The sequence below is a fragment of the Arvicanthis niloticus genome, chromosome 2 (assembly GCF_011762505.2).
Source record: "Arvicanthis niloticus isolate mArvNil1 chromosome 2, mArvNil1.pat.X, whole genome shotgun sequence".
NCBI classification, from domain to species: Eukaryota; Metazoa; Chordata; class Mammalia; order Rodentia; family Muridae; genus Arvicanthis; species Arvicanthis niloticus.
The window spans coordinates 43,125,492-43,143,786 of NC_047659.1; the positions used below are offsets into that span (position 1 = coordinate 43,125,492).

General features: G+C 35.2%; 1 protein-coding gene across 2 annotated transcripts in view; it reads left to right on the forward strand.

The window, feature by feature from the left end:
• Positions 1-18,295, forward strand: part of LOC117703684 (xin actin-binding repeat-containing protein 2) — an 82,563-nt gene that overhangs the window by 45,063 nt on the left and 19,205 nt on the right. For both annotated transcript variants that reach the window (XM_034495462.2, XM_076928847.1), the window contains exons 4-6: positions 15,956-16,042; positions 16,421-16,493; positions 17,948-18,081. In XM_034495462.2, coding sequence (XP_034351353.1) covers positions 15,956-16,042; positions 16,421-16,493; positions 17,948-18,081 — 294 coding nt within the window. The remainder of the gene's footprint in view (positions 1-15,955; positions 16,043-16,420; positions 16,494-17,947; positions 18,082-18,295) is intronic.

Genomic DNA, 18,295 nt, shown 5'->3' on the forward strand with positions numbered 1-18,295 from the left:
TCACTGTTTCTAAGGGCTTACCAGAATGACCAAAATATCTTAACCTACTTCCTTGTCTTAGCCCAAGGTCATTTTCATGTCGTAAGCCTATTTCCTTGTCCTAGACTAAAATTTAGATTCTTGTCTGAAATTACTTTTTTGTTCTAGCCTACTGTCCAATTCCTGCCTGAAGCCTACTTCCTTGTCCTTGGCCAATGTCATATTCCTGCCAAGCAGCCCATTTTCTTGTCCTTGACCCATGTCAGATTCTAGCCAAACAACCCCAAAGGCTCTCTGCCTCTCCCTGTTTTTTATTTCATTAACAAGACTGAATCTATCTTAGGTCATTCTGACAAGAACGCCTTCCTTACCTGTCATGGAACATGCATTATCCAAAGCAATGCATTTCTGTCTTAGGTTGGTAAGGCTCTGTGCAGAATCTTACCTGTCCTTGGATTGCCAGCCTGTTAATTTAATAACTCGGCCTGGGGATCCATTTTCAGGTTCAAGCCATGTACTTTGGCTGCCAACATGTTGATGTTGTTAAAGACAAGCTTTAACATGACGGGTAGGAATAAAAGTATTCCCAGGACAAAAAGGGCTAGCACGATCAAGCTATATATGTCATTCTTGAAGCTTGACCAAAATAGAAATACTAACCTCAAGCCATGGGTAATTTTGTCTGCAGTATCTACCACATAAACACTCATCAGAGCAGCATTCTTGAAATTCATAAGCTCTCTATGTAAAGTCAAAACATCCAAAGAGTTGTTAGAATTATGCCAAATACACTGCAAGTGTCTTTAAACTTCTTCCTAATTATAATGAGTACCACTGTAAATTTAAGAACTAACATGAATCCAATGGTATTTGGCATGACATTCAAGATGGCTCCTTACCCTTAAATTCTGAAACTCCTTCCAATAATTTGAATAAGATAAAGAGCATCAATGCATTCTTCCAAATGACTATCTAATTCTTCTTGTATATTCAGCACATTAGTAACATTTTTTTGCTAAATGATTAACAAAAGTAGCTGTTTTAATTTCTTGTGACACAGTAATTGCAGAAGTGGTGGTGCTAGCAATTAATGCAATTAAAGCTTTTATGCCAGCAATAATCAAGTCCACTCTTCTCTTGCTTCTGCTTAAAGCCTGATTCATTTCTTCCAGTACTTACAAGCTACTTTTAGAACACCAAGGTACTGTGATACTCAGGGCACTAAAACAAAAGCTGGTTGATAAACCTCCGTAATTGACATGCTGGATTTCAAAACACAAACACAATTAGAAGGTGTACAATCAATGCAACTTACATTAAATACTGTAGAAGAAACAAAAGTATTTTTAACTTGACAATTAAAAGAGCCTTAACACATATGCTAACACCTGTTTGACATCTAGAACCTGTCCCAACTTACTCTCTTGATAACATAACATCATATAGAACTACAGCTAATTTCCAAATATGTCTCTGAAAATGTCCAGAACAAGATATCCAAATGAAGACTGTTATTTCCAATATTGGATTGATTTCATAGACCAGTCCATGATTGAGTCTGAATAACTGGTCACAATTAAGAACAATACAAGAGGCATTATAACTCCTTGTTTTGATTCTCTGTTCCACAAGGTCTAAAAACTTGAGGCAAGGCAGCTTGTCCCATCAGGGATATAGGTAAGCAATGGTGGGTCAAGAACATATGTCCAATGAAGCTTCCCAGTCACCATTGTAAGGGCACTCAGCAAGCTGACAGGTCAGCATAATTTTTTTTTTTTGTCCTGCCATCAGCATGTCTCATCTGTCACTCTGGCAGCCACTATGTGCCTTCAAGATCCTGAAAAAAAAAAAAAAAAAAAAAAAAAAAAAAAACCCATAAACATGCCCTCTTCCCCATATTTAATACCTGATCGGGATCATGCCTTATGCCAGTAAGTGGATACTTCCATTTCACTTATGCATAAGTATGCCTACTTATAGAGTGCCATAGACACTCAGCAGAAAGTTCTGTGGCATCCAAATTTTAAAAAATAAATTTAAAATAAAAAATGAAAATAACATGATTTAAATTTGTGATATATAGGGACATATCTCACCCTTTTTTATTTTATGAAGATAATTGTTTTAAAGTTCCATGGGCCCGTTCCACAGTCTCTCGTCCTTGACAATTTTAAGGAATCCCCATAATATGGGTAATGTTAGCTTGCTGCTAAAAAGTCTCAAATGTTCAACTGTGATAGCCAGTTCCATCATCTGTTTTTGCTTGTTTGTTTGCTTGTTTGTTTTTCTTTAAAATTGGTACTCTATTTATCTACATTTCAGATGTTATCCCCTTTCCCCATTCCCCACCCCCAAAACCTCCTTAACCCATCCTACCTCCTCTGATTTCTATGAAGGTGTGCCCTTACCTATCCACAAATTCATTGTTTTTAATAATTGAGTAGTACTTCATTGTGTAAATGTACCACATTTTCTATATCCATTCCTCTGTTGAAGGACATCTGGGTTCTTTCCAGCTTATGGTTATTATAAATAAGGCTGCTATGAACATAGTGAAGCATGTGTCCTTGTTATATGTTGGAGCATCTCTTGGATCTATTCCCAGGAGTGGTATCACTGGGACCACATGTAATATTATTATGGCCAATTTTCTGAGAAAATGCCAGACTGATTTCCAGAGTGGTTGTACCAGCTTACAATCCCAGCAACAATAGAGAAGTGTTCCTCTTTCTCCACGTCCTCTTCAGCATCTGCTGCATCTGAGTTTTTAATCTTAGCCATTCTGACTGATTTGAAGTAGAATCTCAAATGTTCTTTTGATTTGCTTTTCCCTGATGAACATTTCATTAGGTGCTTGATGGCCATTCGATATTCCTCAGCTGAAAATTCTTTGTTGAGCTCTGTACCCCATTTTTAATAGGGTTATTTGATTGTCTGGAGTCTAATTTCTTGAGTTCTTTGTAAATTTTGATATTAACCCTCTGTCAGATGTAGGATTGGTAAAGATCTTTTCCCAACCTGTAGATGGTCATTTTGTCCTATTGACAGTGTCCCTCGCCTTAAGGAAGCTTTGCAATTTTATAAGGTCTCATTTGTCAATTCTTGATCTTAGAGCATAAGCCATTGGTGTCCTGTTCAGGAACTTTCCCCCTGTGCCTATATTTTTAAGGCTTTTCCCCACTTTCTCTTTTATTAGTTTCAGTGTGTCAAGTTTTATATGGAGGTCCTTGATCCACTTGAACTTGAGTTTTGTACAAGGAGATAAGAATGGATCCATTTGCACTTTTCTACCTGCTGACCTCCAGTTCAACTAGCACCACCTGTTGAAAATGCTGTCTTTTTTCCACTGAATGGTTGTAGCTCCTTTGTCAAAGATCAAGTGCTATAGGTATATGGGTTCATTTCTGGGTCTTCAATTCTATTCTATTGATCTTCTTGCATATAACTGTACCACTACCATGCAGTTTTTATCACTACTGCTCTGTAGAACAGATTGAGGTCAGGGATGGTGATTCCTCCAGAAGTTCTTTTATTATTGAGAATAGTTTTTGCTATCCTGGTTTTTTTGTGTTTCCAAATGAATTTGAGGATTGCTCTTTATATCTCTGTGAAGAATTAATTGAGTTGGAATTTTGATGGAGATTGCATTGAATCTGTAGATTGCTTTTGGCACAATGACCATTTTTACTATATTAATCCTGCCAATCCACAAGCATGGGAGATCTTTTCACTTTCTGAGGCCTTCTTCAATTTCTTTTTTTCAAGGACTTGAAGTTTTTTTCATGCAGATCTGTTGCTTGGTTGGTTAGATTCACATCAAAATATCTTATATTATTTGTGACTATTGTGAAAGGTGTTGTTTCCCTAATTTCTTTCTCAGCCTGCTTATCCTTTAAGTAGAGGAGGCCTACTGATTTGTTTGAGTAAATATTATATCCAGCCACTTTGCTGAAGTTGTTCATCAGGTTTAGGAGTTCTTTTGTGGAAGATTTGGGGTCACGTAAGTATACTACCACATCATCTGCAAATAGTGATATTTTGACTCTTTCCTTTCCAATTTGTATCCCTTTGATTTCCTTTTGTTGTCTGATTGCTCTGGCTAGGACTTCAGGTACTATATTGAATAGATAGAAGAGAGTGGGCAGCCTTGTCTAGTCCCTGATTTTAGTGGGATTGCTTCAAGTTTCTCTCCACTTAGTTTGATGTTGGCTACTGGTTTGCTGTATATTGCTTTTACTATGTTTAGGTATGGTCCTTGAATTCCTGTTCTTTCCAAGACTTTTACCATGAAGGGATGTTGAATTTTGTCAAATGCTTTCTCAGCATCTAGTGAGATGATCATGTGGGTTTTTCTTTTTCTTTGAGTTTGTTTATGTAGTAGCTTACATTGATGGATTTCCGTATATTGAACCATCCCTGCATTCCTGGCATAAAACCTATTAGATCATGGTGGATGATTGTTTTGATGTGTTCTTGGATTCAGTTTGTGAGAATTTTATTGAGTATTTTTGCATTGATATTCATAATGGAGAAGTTCTGAAGTTTTGAAGTTACCTTTAATTGTTGGGTCTTTGTATGGTTTAGGTATGAGCGTAATTTTGGCTTCATAAAATGAATGGGTTAGTGTTCTTTCTGTTTCTATTTTGTGCAACAGTTGATAGAGAATTGGTATTAGGTCGTCTTGGAAGGTCTTACAGAATTATGCACAAAAACCATCTGGTCCTGGCCTGTTTTTGGTAGGGAGACTTTTAATGACTGCTGCTATTTCTTTAGAGGTTGTAGAACTATTTAGATGGTTTATCTGATCCTGATTTAACTTTGGTGTCTGCCTAGGAAATTGTCTATTTCATCCAGATTTTCCAGTTTATTGAATATAGGCTTTTGTAGTAGGATCTAATGATCTTTTGAATTTCCTCAGTTTCTGTTGTTATGTATCCCTTTTCAGTTCTGATTTTATTAATTTGGATACTGTCTCTGTGCTCTCTGGTTAGTCTGGCTAAGGGTTTATCTATCTTATTGACTTTTCTCAAAGAACCTGCTCCTGGTTTTGTTGATTTTTTTTTTTTTTTTTATAGTTCTTTCTGCTTCCACTGAGTTGATTTCAGCCCTGAGTTTGATTACTTCCTGCCATTTACTCCTCTTGAGTGTATTTGCTTATTTTTGTTCTAGAGCTTACAGGTGTGCTTTCAAACTCCTAATGTGTGTTCTCTCCAGTTTTTTTTTTTTTTTTTTTTTTGGTTTTTGTTGTTGTTGTTGTTGTTTTGTTTTTTGTTTTTGTTTTTGTTTTTGTTTTTGTTTTTGTTTTTGTAGGCACTTAGAGCTATGAGTTTTCCTCTTAGCACTGCTTTCATTGTGTCCCACAAGTTTTGGTATGCTATGTCCTTATTTTCATTAAATTTTAAAAAGTCTTTAATTTCTTTCTTATTTCTCCCCTGACCAACTCATCATTGAGTAGAGCATTGTTCAGTTTCCATGTGTATGTGGGCTTTCCATTAATTTTCATCATTATTAAAGACCAGCCTTAGTCCGTGGTGATATGATAGGATAAATTTCCTTGTATCTGTTGAGGCCTGTTTTGTGACCAATCATATGGTCAGTTTTGGAGAAGGTACCATGAAGTGCTGACAAGAAGGTATACTCTTTTGTTTGGGGATGAAATGTTCTATAAATATCTGCTTAATATATTTGGTTTATAACTTCTTTAAGTTTTATTGTGTCTGTTTCCATGATCTGTCTATTGATGAGAGTGGGGTGTTGAAGTCTCCCACTATTATTGTGTGAGGTACAATGTGTGCCTTGAACTTTAGTAAAGTTCCTTTCATAAATGTAGGTGCCCTTGCATTTGGTGCTAGATGTTCAGACTTGAGATTTGATCTTGGTTTATTCTTCCTCTGATGAGTATTAAGTGTCCATTCTTATCTTTCTTGCTAACTTCTGGTTGAAAGTCAATTTTATTCTATATTATAATGACTACTCCAGCTTGTTTCTTGGGACCATTTGCTTGGAAAATTGTTTTCTAGCCTTTTATTCTGAGGTAGTGTCTGTCTTTGTCACTGAGGTGTGTTTCCTTTATGCAACAAAATTTGGGTCCTATTTCTGTATCCAGTCCGTTAGTATATGTCTTTTTATTGGGGAATTGAGTCCATTGATGTTAAGAAATATAAAGAAGTGATTGTTGCTTTCTGTTATTCTTGTTATTAGAGGTGGAGTTATGTTTTTGTGGCTATCTTCTTTTGGCTTTGTTGGAACAAGATTACTTTCTTGCTTTTTCTAGGTTATAATTTCAATCCTTGTATTGGTCGTTTCCCTCTATTATGCTTTGTAGTTCTGAATTTGTGGAAAGATATTGTGTAAATGTTGTTTTGTCATGGACTATCTTGGTTTCTCCATCTATGGTAATTGAGAGTTTTGCTGGGTATAGTAGCCTGGCCTGGCATTTATGTTCTCTTAGGGTCTGTATGACATCTTTCCAGGATCTTATGCCTTTTATAGTCTCTGGTGAGAAGTCTGGTGTAATTATTATAGTTCTGCCTTTATATGTTACTTGACCTTTCTCACTTACTGCTTTTAATATTCTTTCTTTGTTTTGTGCACTTGGTGTTTTGATTATTATGTGACGGGGGAAAATTTTTTTTTCTGGTCTAGTCTATTTGGAGTTTTGTAGGCTTCTTGTATGTTCATAGGCATCTTTTTCTTTAGGTTAAGGAAGTTTTCTTCTATAATTTTGTTGAAGATATTTACTGGTCCTTTAAGTTGGGATTCTTCGCTTCCTTCTATACATACTATCCCTAGATTTGGTCTTCTCATTGTGTCCTGGATTTCCAGGATGCTTTGGGTTAGGAGTTTTTGAATTTTGCATTTTCTTTGACAGTTGTGTCAATGTCTTCTAGGGTATTTGTGCACCTAAGATTCTCTCTTCTATCTCTTGTATTCTGTTGGTGATGCTTGCATCCATGACTTTTGATCTCTATGCTTAGTTTTCTATCTCCTAAATAGTCTCCCTTTGAGAATTCTTTATTGTTTCTACTTCCATTTTTATGTCCTGAATCATTTTGTTCAATTCCTTCACCTGTTTGGTTCTGTTTTCTTGTAATTCTTTAAAGGAATTTTTGGTTCCTCTTTAAGGTCTTTTACCTGTTTACATGTATTCTCCTGTATTTCTTTGAGGAAGTTATTTATGTCCATCTTAAAATCTTCTTTCATCATCATGAGAAGTGATTTTAAATCTGAATCTTGTTTTTCTGGTGTCATCAGGTATTCAGGACTTGCTATGGTGGGATAACTAGGTTCTGATGATGCCAAGTAACCTTGGTTCTGTTGCTTATGTTTTTGTGCTTGTCTTTTGGCATCTGATTATTTCTAGTGCTACTTTCACTCACTACCTCTGACTGGAGCCTGTCTGTTCTGTTATCTTGGTTGTGTCATAACTCCTCAGAGTCCAGCTGTCTATGTGATCCTGTGATCTTGAGACCCTGGTTGATAGCTCTTGGGAGTCAGGCTGCTTCTGGGCTCATAAAATCCTGGTGTGCCCAAGCTCCTGAGATCCTGTGATCCTATTATCCTATGTTCCTATGTATTAGAGCTCCTTGGAGTCCAGCCTCTTCTGGGTTTTGGGTTATTGGGTGCAGAGCTAAAGCCTTAGGGCTGCTTCAAGTGCAGGCACAGACAGGAAGGGTCCTGTACCACTGGCCTTGAAGGAGTTCCTGTGTCCCAGCATGTCCCAAATTACTCATAGGAGGAACTCTTGATGAAATCCTTAGCAGTCAAGTTATGCTGTCAAAGTCTACAGTTTTTATAAAATTATAGCAAATCCATTGCAAATAAATACAGAAAATCAGTTCTCTCAAATATTTGAGTAGTGTTGTTTACTGTGTTGTCTAATGTCAAAAGTGAGTGCTATGGACTCTTTTTTGTCTTTCACCAGTCTCCATTTGTTTAAGGATGTTTCGGAAATCATCATTAATGAGTTTTAAAAGAGATCACAACCTTTTGATTTCACTTCTCAATAAAACAGAACCTCCCACCACAAGGACACATTCACTAGCCTTCCTGGAATCTAGAATCTGTATCTCTGAACTATACTGTACTGATTAGACCTTCAGCTGAGGACTGGCATAAGAAGTTAATGATGAAAGCTGCAAGATAGATCACCATAACGTATGGCAACTATATTCTATGTTGTTACTGAATATAGACTAATTCCTGCTCTCTTAGAGACTCCTGAGATGCATACCACACCCCTATAAGCTCTTTGATAAATTCCTTTCTGTTTATACCATCAGATGGACCCTTGTACTTGTAAGTTTAAGGTGCAAATGAAAAAAAATGAAATATTTAAAAATTTAATATGGTTTGTAGTCAAGATAAAAGTCATATAACAATGCCTTTTATTAAATGGTAAAGTATGGAAATCAGTCTCTAGATTAAATGTTGTGAACTGGCTGTTCACTATATAGTAATTAATATAAAGATAAAACAATAGATCCACTGGCTACGTGGTCACAGAGCAACTTTCTGCCAGTTTCTTTAGACTTTTTTTATGTCTAAGGGATCATGATTGTTTTGAAGAATCAAAATATGAAGAATTTGTTCCACTCTCTTAAGAACATTTCCCAGCCCACTACTTTTCTACTAGCAGGAAATAAGTGTTTGTTGAAACTTAATTTTTTTCTTTGTTTCTGGACTTGCAAAAAAAGAAAAAATAGCTCAAGCATAGATCAAAGATGCCTGAAGGCAGAAGAGACTCAGTTGAAACTTGGAATAAGTTATTCTGAGGGATAACTCATGCAATATGAAATGTGAAACTATACCTTGTAAAAGGGGGAATAGCTTGCACATGCTATTGGAGGCATAATCTAAAAATGAAAGATATTAGAAAAGATGGTATATGTAAGAATTTTCACCTTATTCTCAAGGCACCAGGGACCCTTGAAATTTTAACAGGGGAGTAAGATGAACAGATATACCTTTCAGAAAGATTATTATAACTGTAAAGGATTGATATAAGGTTAGATGGAATAGAATGAGTACTGATACTGAAACAGTTCAAAGTCTGCAGAGTTAAATGGGTAAGAAAAGAAAGCTCTGGCTGAAGGAGAATTGATATATTGCTAGCTACCTTGTACCTGAGTAAGCTAAGGGCTATTGCAGAGTAAGGAGCAGAATACTTTCTTCTTGCTTTATATTAATTAATATAGGAAAAATGCTCCTTGCTGACTATCTTTTCTTAGACATTTTTAATCTTTTTAACATTTTAATGGATAATTTTGCTGTGTTTATTGTTTTGTCCATTTCCCTTTATTATATTATTATTTATGATTCTAGTTTCTGTTTGATTGTAAGATATTCTATTTTATGTGAATCAGTAATAATATATGTTAACATTTCTTCAAAAAGACTCTAGAGAAAATTTTTATTGATTGTAAGTTGACTGTTTATAGTAAGCTGCTTTTTCCATTTGCCAAGTAAATATTTGTATTTATGTAACTAATATATTTGATGACCCAGTTGAGAGTAAATATTTTATATGCTGTTTTTATAAATCCTCAGCTCTTTTAGACTCAGACTTGATGGCTCTTTAAGTAATATACTTAAAGAAGAGGAGAGTCCATATTCCAGCATTTAAACTTAGCCCTAGGTAGTCAGAATCCACCCAGAAAAGGACAAACATACTTTTTCAGTTTTAAACTAAGCATCTTTTATTTAAAATTACTGCTGATGTAATATCTAAATGTAATCAAAATATAATTGGACAAAAGAGTTAAATTAATTACATAATAGTCCTCTTCAGGAATCTTCCAAAAAACTTTCATAATCACACACACACACACACACACACACACACACATACACACACACTTGTATATATTTAGTACTTTGTTTCACTCAAAAAGTTTTATACCAATAAATATGAATGTGTATATTTTCATATGCATATATAAGACAAATAACCACAGAGAAGTAAAAATTTCAAAATATATAGATTATAGATTGTTATATATGATGATAGATACATAATAGAGGATAGATATGATAAAAATATAATCTCAGGAACTGACTATAATAATGTCACCAATGCTTAGCATAAATACATGGAAGTATTCTTGCAACATAACTGGTTGAACAAATAAATGCATATGTCATCATCTGAGAAAACAATAGTTTTTAAAAAGAATGGCACTATCTCAACTTTAAAATATTTTTAATTCAGCCCCTTAAAACATAATAATCTTTCTGGCAAAGTCTCATAATTTTAGACAGAGTTATTACTGAAACAAGTAACATTTTGCTTCTGAGTATATTGAGTCATTAAAAAATCAGGATTTACAGTTGGCTTAACACTTGTTTTTTTTTAACAATGTATACAAATTTAAAATTAATCAAATCATTTTCCATTGTTACAACTATCACAATCTGCTTTTCATAGCACAGTAACTCTACCAGAGCATCGTATGACTGTTTATATGTAGTACTTGGCAGCATATCAGATTCATGAACTCTGTAATAGTATGTTAGTAAAACAAACAAACAAAAATGACCAGGGACTAGTTTTCATAGCACCATTAATGTGTTTTAAAATGAGTTGAAAATGTTTTGTTGATTTGAAGGTTTTTTTTCTTTTGTTTGTTTTTTGGATTGTATTTGTTCTTTCTTGGTACAGCTGCTTTTCCCTTTGATGATGTTCTCACTACTGCCCTGTCCTCACTGTTCCATAGACAGTCTGATCATCCGAATCAAGACCTTTCTCTGAGTAAACTTTGTGAACTAATTGTCATGTTAACATCATATACATTAACTTCAGTAGCTTCACCTAACAACTATGCCTGTTAACTATAGCTGTGAGGTATAATAGCTAAATGACCCAGTTGTAAGTAGGCAGTCGTAGAAATAAGAGAAGCTGAATACCTAACAATGTAAGAAAATATTAGAAATATCCCCCACCAAAAAAACTTGAGTCAAGCCTTCAAATACTATGATGAATGTAAAAAAAGTTAAACCATTAACCCAACAAGTACATGTCAAATAGCATATTATGACTTTTAGCAGATATTTTTTAAATATATATATATTGTTTTAAAAAAATCAAAGAGAAACATTTTCACTTGAACATATGCAAATCAAAACAATATCTGGCTCAACCATAGGTTTTTAAACTCAGCCCTGAAAAGAAAGAGCTATTTGTTCTATCAGTCTTGAACCTTGAAGTTTTCCTTTCCTTGGGATAACTGGCATGTTTTTGTTTCACTTATGTCTGCTTGACAGAAATGCAGCTAAGTTCACATAGCATAACCCTTTCTAACTTCATTACAAATGAGAATAGTTATATGTAAAATATCTCCACTGACACTGAGCAAGAACTGTTTTTTTTACTTTGAGAGAATTGGGGTTTTTTTTTCTTCCCCAATAGACTTAAACTGAATATGCATTATTGTGGGTAAAAATTAGCCACCCCTTTCTCTGTAGTGACCAAAACAAATTGAATAGTTAGGATATGAACATTTGCTGTGCTAGAAAAATTTCCTAAGAGATTGTATGTAATACATCTGGTTAATATATGAGTTGACATGAAATATAGGTAAGCCATGCATATACCTTAGTGTTTGGCAACTGTTTTTTTTTAGTGTTTGGCAACTGTTTTTAAAAATCCATCTTTCAGATTCCAGCTTTCAAGTATATGTATATATTACCTCTTCTTCTTTCTTTTAATGGTAACATAAAATGAAAAACCTGAATTGCAGTGTTATTTAGTGGTTTGCCAAAGATTACAATGTATCCAGTCCAAGAGGAAGTTAATATTAACTCGTCATGCCTAGCTATTGGCTAATCTACCTGAGAATGAAACAGCCTGTTCTCATTCAGCCTGGTCTCTAGTTGAATTTAATTTCAGCAACCAATTTCATGTATCGTTTCATGTGGACGTGTGTGTAGTGTTCTGACTAGAATTTTTATTATATTTTATTTGTGTAATTTGAGTTCTGTCTGTGCATTTTAGTGATGAATTCTTACACCTAATCCTAAACTCTAGACAACAAAAATTAGAAAGAAAGAGTAAAATTTAAAATTCAAATTAAGTACTTGCCAAATGAAAACCAGAATAAATGACAGAAGCACAATCTTGGAATATTTTACGAGAGACTTTGCATAAGTTACAGCAACCAGGGGACAGTAAAATCCATGCACTGATGCTCACATAGCAAACTAGTGTAGCAATTACAGTTCTACTTAGCAATGGCACATAAATGCTGAAGTTAAAACCTACAACTATAAATACAATTGATGTGCACGTCTATTGCTTCTGTTGTTGTCCCATCTCCTACAAGAAAATGGATTAGGAGGTCATAAGCACTGGCTAGTTTTTCTTGAATATGCACATGCTAATTATATTTTCCCTCTGAAAAGTGATAAATTTTGAGACATATTTCAAAAGCATTTATTTCTAGGCTTTTTTATTTTCTGTCACAAATAGCAGTACTTGTATCTCGAGTATTTTGACTTTGTCTTTTATACAAGAGAATTTTGTCACTTTACTCTCTTTCGGAATAACAACCAGTGGTAAGTATCAGAAACTAACATTTTTATGAGCACCGGAATAAAAGCATATTTTATATATCATCTTGGCAAATGTTATAAAATAATAAGGATATTGGAGCTTGGTGGTACATGTCCCATCCAAGAAGATTGACCACTACTTTGTGTTGGCCAGATACTGCAGTGTTGAAATATGAACCAGTTATTGTCAGATATTCACCTTTCAAAAGCAGAAAGAGGCATTAGTTTTTTGTAATGTGAGCTAATCCAAAATGTTAAAAATCACTACATGGGACAAGTGTGGTATGTTTAGAGGCCAGTGCTAGTACATGAGCTTTCAGACAGAGACCTGCTTAAGTGATCACATTGCACCTCAGCTAAGTACTTCCGGAGTTCATATGAACTTTGTTCTTTTGATTGAGAGGGACTTGTTCGCAATGCTCCCCTGACCCCTGGTTCTCCGAGTATTCTCAATCCCCTTTGCTCTTTCACTGTCCAATTGACATTAGAACACTAAAGGATGCTCTTGTTATTTCTCTAGAGATGGAAAGCTCTGTCACTGGTCCAAGAGTCACTCTTTGTTCCCCTGTGTTTTTCCCCCTGTTCTTGTGGGTGCCTCTTATCTTTCTATCCTGTAGGATGCTTCCAATACCATCTGGTAAAGGCTGGCAATGCCAGGCATCTTGTCCCATGGAATTCTGAATCTTTGAACTTACAGGAAGCAATGTGGATCGTCTCCTTTCTACACTCTTCCAAGAAGAAATAGTTTTTTCTTCTTTCTCATTGTTCTGTCCCTCAACAGTTCTGTCCCAAGCTGTACCACATACCTGGAAAATAGGAGTTTAAATAGAATTAATGTGTTCATGGGAATTTGCTATTTTATTCTTTCTGCTCTGGTTCATTCATCATATGAACTTGTTTATAATGGAAATTATGTGACAAGCATTTACCTAATGTCATTTGAAGTACACAAGTCTTTAACTAGGGATTGGAAACTATTCTCTTTAGGAAACAACAAAACATATTCAGTGGTCTACTTCACCTTAATAAAATGTAACATAACTTTTAAAATATAAACACCAGATTTTCCATTATATTTTGTAGATTTCTGGGGCAATAATTTTTAAATTCTCATTCTGAGAAAGCTATATTGGAATTAGATTATCCTATATATCTCTAAATCAATGACTATCTATTGCTTAGTTTATCAAATATCTAACATGGCATGCCAAATATCCCTGTGGAAAGCCAGGCAAACTAAACCCTGAATGTGTAATGTACATTGCAAAAGATGCAGACAAAAGCAAACTGCCATGAATTAATTGCATTCTTTACAAGATTACAAATTGATACTTTTAAACTGGGGATGGAGAAATGGCTCGATGGTTAAGAGCCATGATTGATCTTTCGGAAGTCCTGAGTTCAATTCCCAGCAAACACATGGTGGCTCACAACCATCTGTAATGGGATCCGATGCCCTCTTCTGGTGTGTCTGAAGACAGCTACAATGTACTCATATGAATAAAATAAATATATCTTTAAAAAACTATTTAAATAACTGTAAATATACATTTTAATTCTTAACTACTTTGCTACTTAACAAAAGCAATACACCTATGCTCACTAGATTATTTTTGCTATAAGCAAATAATTTTTAAAAAGTTAAATCTCAAAAGGAGTACTAATCTCCTAGGCATAAATAAAGATGTGAGAGTCCAATTTTACATAATTGCAAACATATGAATTCTTAGAAATAAATAGGGATGTGGCGGACCTGGTGCAGACCTGTCTAGGTCCTTGATAGCTCCAAATCTGTGACTTCATATGATCCATGTGTCTCCTCCTAATCCCTTCCTCTAAACCTAACCTCTTTGTAGCTTCCTTAACATTTACTTAATGGCTAATACCAACATATAAAAAATAGATATCATATTTATCTTTCTGAGTCTCAGAAAGCTATCTCAGCCAGACTGAGTTATCTCAGCCAGCATAACTGTTTCTGGTTCTGTCCAATTGCCTGTAAATTTTAAGATGCCATTTTTTAACAACTGAGTAAATACTCCTTTGTATAAATGTACCGCTTTTTCTTTATTTATCCTGCTATTGTTTCCAATTTCTAGCCATTTTGAATAGAGCAAAAATAAACATGGTTGTTTCAGTTAGGGTCCACTGCTGTGAAAAGACACCATCGCCAAGGTAACTCTTACAAAGGACATTTAATTGGGCTAGCTTACAGGTTCAGAGGTTCAGTTCAGTATCACCAAGGCAGGAAGCATGGCAGTGTTTAAACAGTCATGGTGCTGGAGGAGCCAAGAGTTCAATGTCTTGATTGGAAGGCACCCAGGAGATGACTCTGTCCAACGTGGCTTTGAGAAAGGTCTCAAAGTCCACCCCAACAATTACGTACTTATTCCAACAGGCTGTGATACTTCTAATAGTGTCTCGTGGTACTGGATAATCAATATAAAGATTATAATAGGTCATAGATATATGATAACATGTCTAATGAACAAAAATATATTTTTTCTTTATGAATTTCCATATTTTTCATCTTTACACGCTGGGCACAAGCTACTTACAAGAGGAAGCAGATAGGACAATGGCTTCTAAAGATATTTATGTCTTCAGCTAAAGAATTTTTGAATGAGTTAAATCATTTTACAAATCAGAATTAAGATTGTAGATTAAATAAAACTATCAGTCACCTGATCTTATAATAAGAAAATTCAGGTCCATTCAGATCAGTCCAGCATAATCACAAATGTCCATAGAAGTTGAAGATGACATCAGGAAGGTAATGGAGAGAAAGAACCTTAGCTAAGCAAAAGAGAAGGCCTTGACCAAAGGAGACTGGCAGCTTCCAAAAGCTGCCAAAAACAAAGAAAGTTCTCCCATAGGGCCGGTAGAAAGGAATTGATGCCTTTTCACACCCATCAACACCTAGTGAGACATAATCAGAATTTCTGAACTTCTTAAGTGTAAAACAATTAGAAAATGCCATTTTATTTTAAATAACTATATTTATAATACTGTACTTTGGCAGCTGCTCTGGCCACAGATCCTAATCCTGCTTTTCCTCCTTCTCCTTTTGCTCCTCCTCCTCTTCCTCCTCCTCTTCCTCCTCCTCTTCTTCCTCTTCCTCTTCTTCCTCCTCCTCTTTCTCTTCCTCTTCCTCCTCCTCCTCTTCCTCCTTCTCTTCTTCTTCCTCCTCCTCTTCCTTCTCCTCCTCTAACTTCTCCTCCTCTTCCTCCTCCTCCTCTTCTTCTTCTTCTTCTTCTTCTTCTTCTTCTTCTTCTTCTTCTTCTTCTTCTTCTTCTTCTTCTTCTTCTCTCCCCTCCCTCCTCTTTTCAGAATTATCTACTAATGAAACTACAGTAATAAATAGTTCATTTTTCAGATGTTCCCTTGAATTGTCCATCTGTTTATACGTCCAATTGCTCATTTTCAGGAGGCAATCCACAGCAGTCAAGAAATAAGAAGGAATGAACAAGAAGTTTCTAAAGGACGTGGAACTGATGGCTTCAAAGCAGAAATGGTAATTTCTTAAGAACACGGTAATTTTCAAATAGTCTTCAGAACTGTGTAGAATTTCTGACTTTGCTATAAACATATGCTTTGGTACATGTATTTAGTATAAATACACAGCAGTGTGTCTAACCCTATTTTCCAGTTAGAAATATTTTTAAAAATGAAACAAGCACCCTAAAAATATGCCTGCAGTTAGGTACTATTCACATATGTTCTGTTCTAACTTGAGTACACATAAAAATAAACAATAGAAATAGTAGCTAACATCCCTCAACACATACCAAATTCTCAGAAGAAAAACACTATAAAATGAAGATTATGTTCACTGCTCAAATCACCATCTTCTTCAAAATAATTGTTCTTTTAAAATTGTTTTTAAACACAGATGTCACATCTTGAAAAGCACACCGAGGAAACAAACCAAGCTTCGCAGTTTCATCAATATGTTCAAGAAACAGGTAACAGTCTAGAACTATTGGTCCAGCACTATCTTTGTTTTGGGGGGTGTGTCTGGGTTTGGAGGACTTTCAAAACCCAGTCCTGCCCACCAAGTAACTTTAGTAACTATGACTCATGTTCCCGAAGAGGGCAAGATAGCATTTCTGCATATAATTAGATTTTGACTCTGGTAGTACATGTAATGTTTTTTAAATAGCTCATTGCACATCAGACCTATGATAAATTCACCTAAACTCCAAACAGTTGATAAGGTAAGAGCTACCGATTTTTTTTTTTTTTTTTTACCTTGGGACCTAGAATAAAATTTATTGCTTATAAAGCACTCTGACAATAAAATTACCTACATCATATTAATATTAATGACAAATTTAGAAACTAATATATTTACTTCTCAACACACAAGAGTTGAGATTACATGGAAATGTCTAGATGTTTTCAGAAGATAAAGTGCGGCTGTTTACTTGTACAAGACTTGCTTCTCTGATGAGATAAAAAGAAAGATTTAACCCTGCTGTGTCCTAAATTTTACTTGGGTCTTGCTACTTAAGAAAGGCAGTATTCCACTTGCTAGGTTTGATGACTCATGCTAGTAATCTTGGTATTTAGGAGGTTCAAGCAAGAAGATTGCTGCAGGTTCAAAGCCAACATGTGCCACACAGTAAGATGAGGCTGGCCTAGACTATAGACTGAAAATTTGTCTCAAAGTATCCAAAAACAAACAAACAAACAAATAAGAAAAGTAGGCCTCCATTACTCTTTTTGTTCTTTAAGATATTTTATTTTTACTGACTCTAGAATTAGAACACAGTTGCAGAAATTTTGAAAATATCCCCATCCAGAAATAAGCACTCCAAATTTCTTTTAAGGTTTATTTTTATTTTTGTAGTATCTGTGTGTGTGTGTGTGTGTGTGTGTGTGTGTGTGTGTGTGTGTGTGCAAGAGAGAGAGAGAAACAGAGACAGGGACAGAAAAAAAAAAGACACAGGTACAGAGAAAGAGGAAAAGACACAGAGTAAAATAGACAGAAAGAGACACAGAGACAAAAAGAGACTGAATGACTGAGAGAGACACAGACAGACTGAGAGACAGAGAACCCAAGGAGGTCAGAAGAGGGCATATGATCCACTACAGTTGAATTTCCAAGCTGTTGTGATACAACAACATGAGTGTTGTGAAATAAACTTATGTCTCCTGCAAGCGCATCAAGCTAACCCAACTGCTACGCCATCTTTCTTGGCCCCCACTCCTACCAAAAGTTTTCTGTTTCTTCCTTAGTATTTCTTGCTTCACTTCTACATTTCTAGCTGAAGTAATGCTTTGTGCATAATTTTTTCCTTTGAGTCTTATCCTTTAATTTACATTATAAGAAGTGTAATGCAGCATAGCGTTTTCTTCTCAAATGCCATTTTATTCATTATAGAATATCTCTGTTATCTTTGACTTCTCTTTGTAGTTATTGATACTCCAGAAGACGAAGAGATTCCTAAGGTTTCTACTAAGATTTTAAAAGAGCAATTTGAAAAGTCTTCCCAGGAAAACTTCCTCTATTCTGATAAAGAAACAACATCTCCAGCCAAGTGTATAAAGGTAAGGTAATTTCTCTATACAGGAAAATATTTGGTCTTAGTGTCATACTTAAATATAGTAGAATTGTGTGGCATTTTCTTCACAGAAAATTTTGGACTAGCTTTGATTCTGTTTCATAAAGAGAGTATTGATCTATGAGGTAGAGTTAGATCACTCCAACCACTGGCAAACATGAAGAGAGTCATGTATGCTTTAAAGTCTCTAACATCAACTA